Source organism: Pinus tabuliformis, chromosome J (assembly GCF_031772625.1).
Source record: "Pinus tabuliformis cultivar Carrire ecotype Pingquan chromosome J, CPIR1, whole genome shotgun sequence".
NCBI classification, from domain to species: Eukaryota; Viridiplantae; Streptophyta; class Pinopsida; order Pinales; family Pinaceae; genus Pinus; species Pinus tabuliformis.
In genome coordinates, this window is record NC_142295.1 from 1,177,619,562 (window position 1) to 1,177,625,941 (window position 6,380).

At 39.4% G+C, this 6,380-nt stretch overlaps 1 protein-coding gene across 1 annotated transcript; it reads right to left on the reverse strand.

Moving 5' to 3' along the window:
• Positions 1 to 271: 271 nt before the first annotated feature.
• LOC149231276 (uncharacterized) lies at positions 272 to 3,257 on the reverse strand. Its single transcript, XM_089379146.1, has 3 exons — positions 1,985 to 3,257; positions 1,743 to 1,886; positions 272 to 949 (listed from the first exon to the last, which is right to left on the reverse strand). The coding sequence occupies exons 1-3, from the start codon at positions 2,764 to 2,766 to the stop codon at positions 460 to 462; spliced, it is 1,416 nt and encodes a 471-aa protein (XP_089235272.1). The 5' UTR covers positions 2,767 to 3,257; the 3' UTR covers positions 272 to 459.
• Positions 3,258 to 6,380: the final 3,123 nt, after the last annotated feature.

The following is a 6,380-nucleotide window of genomic DNA, read 5'->3' on the forward strand; positions in this document are numbered from 1 at the left end:
GTTCAGTCTGCTGATTGTTGCCTCGCCATATCGTTATGTTTAATTTCAGATCATGTAAGATCTTCTGTAATTTCATCATGAATGGGAATTCAAAGCATGGGCTCATGATATTTTGAAGCAGTAAAAAAGTTCTTGGAAACATTGCAGCAGCAGTTGCAGGAAAAATAAGTATAGAATAGTTCAATATTAATGTATAGGAAGTAGATGCACAATCAATAGAAGATCCCCATGATTGATCATTCCAGCTGAGATTGGGAACACTATCTACATCTCTCGAGAGGGAGCATCTAATTGCCCATGGAAATTAAATAAAATTTGTTCTCGAAAACAAAATGTTCAACTGCGAATTACATACCTCTACAAGATGATCATGATGTTATAAATATATTTTCGATGATTGGGAATCGATTCTCCTCGAGTACAATATTCGATGGATAATCAATCCAATGAATTAATTGGTTAAGAAAGTTTGCGCATTCCCGAGGGAACAATGTCCTCCAGCAGGCCCTGGTCGGTTGGATTGGATACTGCCGCCGCAGTTTGAGGCTGAGAACGTTGTTGCAGCAATGCAGGATGAGGCGGGGGCACTGCACTGATCATGTGACGCTGCGACGACTGCAAATCGGTTTCTTGCTCTTGTTGTTGTTGCTGCTGCGCCTGCTGCATGTGGCCGGGCTCGAATGAGGCAGCGGCAGTGGTGCGGGGCGCCATCATTTGCAAGGAGAAGCCGAGGGAAGATTGAGAGAAGGGCGGCAATGAAGAATTTGCAGTACTGCTCCTCTCTGCCATGTGGGCAGCAGCGCCTTCCCCTCCCGAGCTGCGCAGCAATGCGGGGCTTTGATGCGTATGCTGACCTTCGTAAGTGGTTATGACGATGCTGGGATCCTCAAACGAACGTTCCACTCTCTTTTTCACAGAGCATTTAGCATTTGTGCATCTGTAGTAACTCCTGCAATAAAAGAATAATAATAAAAGGCTCCATCAGCTAACGTACTTGTGAGGGGCCATGATACTTTCCATGGCGAGCAACATTCAAGAACAAGCAGAGATTAATTCCTTTCTTCGTTGTCACAGACAATATATTCAGCTTGCACGCATGCAAACCAGAGATTCGAGGATTCTATTCCCAATTTAAAAACCATTTCTTGATTTGATTGAACTGAGGTGAGATGAGCGATTCCAATTTCTCAATTAGGGTTGAGACTAACAGGATTTTCGTATTTTAGAATGAAGATTTTCACATTCCATAATATGAACTTGGAACACTGTTATTTCATTGTAGGGTTTGACATTTTGTGTGAACACTTTAACCATTTTCAGGGACAGAAAACTTAAACAATTGATGAGTTGCAGATTGAACAACATAATTTAAAACAGTGTTATTTCATTGTGGTGTCCCACATTTTGTGTGAACACTTTAACCATATTCAAAGACAGACTACATTTATTTCCATTGTGGTGTCCGACATTTTGTGTGAACATTTTAACCATCTTCAAAAACAGACTACATTTTGTGTGAACGATTCAACCATCTTCAGAGACAGAAAGCTTAGACAAGTAATGAGTTGGGGATTGAACAACATAAATTGATGAGTGCCGGATTCAACAACAATAAAGAGTAAGATTAGGATTCTTGTAGCTTTCTTGATGAGATTAGGATACTGTAATTCAACTGTAATTTCAGATTTGATGTCGATGAGAGACCAGGGAAAGGTTTAATTTTTATGAGAGAAATTACCAACCTGGGGTAAGGGCTATTCTTCACAGCTTTCTGGCCATACTTGCGCCATCTATATCCATCCTCCAAGTGATCCACATCGCTTTTGGTCATGAAGGCAAATCTGGGCTCGCGGTTTCGTTTCTGACCCTTCTTTCTAGGCTTGCTCCTGATTTCAGACGAAAAAATCATGTAAATACGTTGAATGATTATCAAAAATCTAATGGGAGAAATCTATTGAGAAAGGCGGAGGTTTTGAAAATTTACTGTTTTTTGGACTGCGGTGAAGGCTTGTCCAGAGATTCCTGATCTCCCGGAGCTTGGGGTACGGCTGCCCCCCCTTTTGCACCGCTTGTGGATGCCACAGTCGCGAGGCGGCTCGGTTCTTGATCTTCGATTGCTTCTGTAGAAGACGAAGATATGGAAGAGACTGGCGTTGTGGGCACATTAGGGGTATCGCCGAGATGACCTGATCCGGCCCCGGCCCCGGCTGCGGCTTCGGCTTCGGCTTCGGCTCGTTCTTCGGCTGTTAATGGAGATGAGAAATCGAATGGGGCCGCTCCACCGGCTGCGGTTTGACCTAGCGACCTTGAGTAGTCTGAAGCATCCATTTGCAGCCCGGCCTGTAGGCACTCCGTGAAGCTCATGTAAGGGGAATCGAACCCGGCATCGATTTCCATGAATTCTGCGAGGCCAGCGCTGATTATGGGCATGCCGGTTTGCCTATCCGATCCTTCCACGCCACTCCATAATTCGGAAGAGGACCCGAAGAACCCGCCATGGCTCGACGACTCTGGCAGTAGTACTGTATTCATCATGTTCATATTACCAGCAGCAGCAGCAGCACTCATGCTCTGAAACAACAGGTCCCGATTATCAGAATACGGACCAGGGCTAATGTTCCAGCTACCGGAATCACGCGTCTGCTTGCCAGGCTGCTGATGTTCAACGAAGGGACCGGACGAGATTTCTCCTGCAAGGTGCTTCCACATGGCGTCGGCCTGTCTTTCTTGAACTTGAGTTCTGGGAAGAGACTGTTCGCCCGCCATTACCTAGTTTCCAAGCTGCCAAATTCCCAAACCACCAGATTCACGATGTATGTATAATGTCTGTGTGTAAACCGCTGCCCGCATTCCGAATTGCCGGAAACGGATGGCTGCACGAAAAGCCCTAATACAGAACCGATCCGGCAACCCTTTTCTGCACCTTACGGAAGGTCAAGGATGAGGGGGAAGGGGAACAGGAGCGGGAGCGGGAGCGGGCCGAGGAGATGCAGCAGGCTACGTTCAGGGTTCGAAACTCGGGGGAAGCAGACACGGAGGGGATGATGTAGACACTATTCAGCCTCGATATATGTATGCGTCGTTGAACACGGACCTCCACCAGTGAGCGCTACAAGATTTTTATAATACAAAGACCGATGGCAGCGCTTCTTGAATATGAAGAGTACCCATGACCGACTCTCGAAGCAAAAGGAAGCAGCTGATGCAGCGGAGGAGGAGGAGGAGATGCGGCGCTGAGTCCCATCAAAGGGCGGGCAGAAAGTAAATCGGAACGTTCTACGAGTCAAAACAACAGCGGACGTGGCAACTTTAAATGCTAACCAGGCCGCTAATGGGGAGTTGCCGTCCCCCCACCTCCTACCCGCCCGCGCCCACCCGGTCCGTCCGACCTCCAACCGCCGCCCACCCTCACACATTTGTGTTCGTAGGACGCGTGTTTCCCTGCAAAACCGCTGTTCCCGTTGGCCGAAAAACCGCGCGTTCAGACAGTCGGTTGACCTTGCCCCGCATCGCGCGCTATAATTCTCTCATATTTTTTCCCAAACCAGTGTGAACAGGGCCATTGAAGTAAGCGGTTTCAGTCCGAATTCTAGTAAAAAGTTAACGAAGCTAAAGATATTGGTTGTTTCTTTGTGTGAACGTTGGGATGGTGCGCAAGAGGTTTCGATTTCGAGTTCGAGTAACAAAAGGTAACCAATCCAAGGATGTTGTTTTTTTCTGACATGCGGATCGCATGCTGACACGCCATCATCGTCATTGCCATCATCAAGCCTCCACATATTCCTCTTCCACTCGGTTTTACTAGATTCCCCCTTTAACACTTTCTCACCAATATTATTATTCCCCGTTGTTCACATTCAATTAATTAATTAGGAACCATTTAGCATCCCAAATACCCCCGAATTAATTAATTAGAAACCACTTAAGATCCCAAATTCCAAGATTTGTCCGAAACTTCTTACTTACTTCCCAAGTAACTTGCTCCCTAGTCTAAGCTGACTAACTTAACTTAACTCCCTCCCCTTGACCCTCATGACCTACTCTCACATGTTTTTATCTTAGTAACTAACCCTACACTCTGACATGCTTGTAGCTCAGTAACTACCCACTCTATGCCTATGCGTCCTCATGGTCCCCTAACCTTATATCGATATGAACTGATTGACAATTACATTATAGCATTTCATGGCATGTTGAACCTTTATGTCTCTACTATGTGTCATAGACTTTTAGTGGGGCGAGGTGATGCAAGCAATCAGTTCTTCCCCGATTCATTCACATCCTCACAAATCTCAAAATTGTATATGCACATTTTACTTTTTCATAACTAGAAGTTTGAGCCCCACGCCAGTCCAAGTACACTCACAATGGATACCCACTTTTGAGCATTGAGAAATGCAATGACATGACACTGAAAGAAAGGTAAACTTTGTCGATGGAATTCCCATTTCAATAAGGGCCTCCTTCTCCCTCCGTGGGAAGTTCAAATTTCCATCTCAATACATTTAGCTAAATGCAGAAGCTAAGGAATCTATTAATAGTGCATGGCTTTGTCAAATATTTTGGTCAGAAGCTCAATAATCTATTAGTGTTTATGGTTTTGTAAAATATTTTGGTCAGCTATTTTTATTATCTAAAAGTCAAAGGTTTTGATATTGAAAGAACTTTTTTAAACAATATAATAACTCCATGGGTAACTCTATGTATAAAAAGGAAAATAAAATATTAATAATTTTTTTTTAAAGAAATGAGTTTAGTGTTTTCGTTATAAAATTATATTTACAAGTAAAAAAGTTCAAAGATAAGTATTGTTGTTAAAATGCATAAATGAAATATTAATGGGGTGTGTTTTTGATTGAACGATTGTAATAATATCATAAGCATAAATGAAATATCAATGAGGTGTGTTCCTTGTGACACACCTTAGATTGATGTTTTGTTGAAGTATCTATCTCCGCAAATAAAAGGTTTGGAATTTCATTTCTTAAACAATTTTTCTCCAGTGTAACAATTTAATAATTTGAACGTTTTTCCAAACACTCAAAAGTTCCACCCCTCATGCACTCTTAATAGATTGTGACTACACCATGTATAAAAATAAAAATGAAACACGAATGATCTGGGTGCTTTGTTGAATACAAAATATAAATGGTTTTGAGTTCCATCCAAACACTCAAATGTTCCACATCTCATGCACGCTCTTAATAGATTGTGACTATGCTATGTATAAAAATGAAAGATGAATGATGTGGGTACCTTGTTGAACACAAAGATTAATGGCATCCATACAATGTTAAAAATACATACAACATATAAAAGGTTTTGAGTTCCATCCAAACATCAAATGTTCCACACCTTATTCACTTTTGATAAATTATGACTAAGCTATGTACATGAATGAAATATGAATGGTCCAAGGACTTTGTTGAACATCATAATATGCTATATCTAGCTAATTAACACAAGAAAGATTAATGATTTGACTATCGTTTTAAACATTCTCATTTATTATTTTGATTAAAAATTCATATTCACATATAAATGGTTTTGACCTCAATCCTAAATTGATTCGACTAATTTTTGCAATTCTATATAAATAAGAATGAAATATTATAATGCGGTGACATTTATTATCTTAATTAAAGATAAATATCTACATTTAAAAATATTTGACTTTTATCTTTAACTAAATTTAATAATCATGACAACTTTATATACTTAAATAAAACTTTAATTATAATAATACCTTACAAAATACTCTAATATAATGTTTTAAATTCAAACCTCTAACAATTTCAACTTTACTAAAAAAATATCTTACCAAAATTTTTAATTTCCGTGATTTTTCAATTTAATTTTTTTCCACTTACTATTTTAAAACATACACTTTAAAAATTTCTCAAATAATTTAAAGAAACTCATTAAAATTAAATTATAATAACCTCTGAAATACTTTTTCTCATTTAGTTAAATTATAATAACCTCTGGAATACTTCTTCTTATTGACACAATCATCTCTATTATTAAATTCAACTAATAACATATCAATTGGTGATCATGAACCTGGCTAAATACATTGTATTCATGGATAGATTAATTAAATAAAATATTTTCAAACTGATCAAACATTTAAAAAAATAAATAAATTCAACTAATAACATATGAATTGGTGATCATGAACCTCGCTAAATACATTGTATTCATGGATAGATTAATGAAATAAAATCTTTTCAAACTGCAAACATTTAAAAAAAATAAATAAATTATTATTATATTTGGAATATACGTTATGCTAATAAGTTGTGCTAATAAAATGTATACAAAATGTATATATAACTGCAATTCAAACTACAAAACTATTTAAAAATATGAAATCATGT

Bases quoted from the DNA above. Each gene is read 5' to 3' on its own strand.
- LOC149231276 (XM_089379146.1), bottom strand. From the start codon at position 2,766: ATGGCGGGCGAACAGTCTCTTCCCAGAACTCAAGTTCAAGAAAGACAG. The intron at 1,887-1,984 runs GTAAATTTTCAA...GTCTGAAATCAG, and splicing joins TCACCGCAGTCCAAAAAACA to GAGCAAGCCTAGAAAGAAGG. The intron at 950-1,742 runs GTTGGTAATTTC...CTTTTATTGCAG, and splicing joins AAGAATAGCCCTTACCCCAG to GAGTTACTACAGATGCACAA.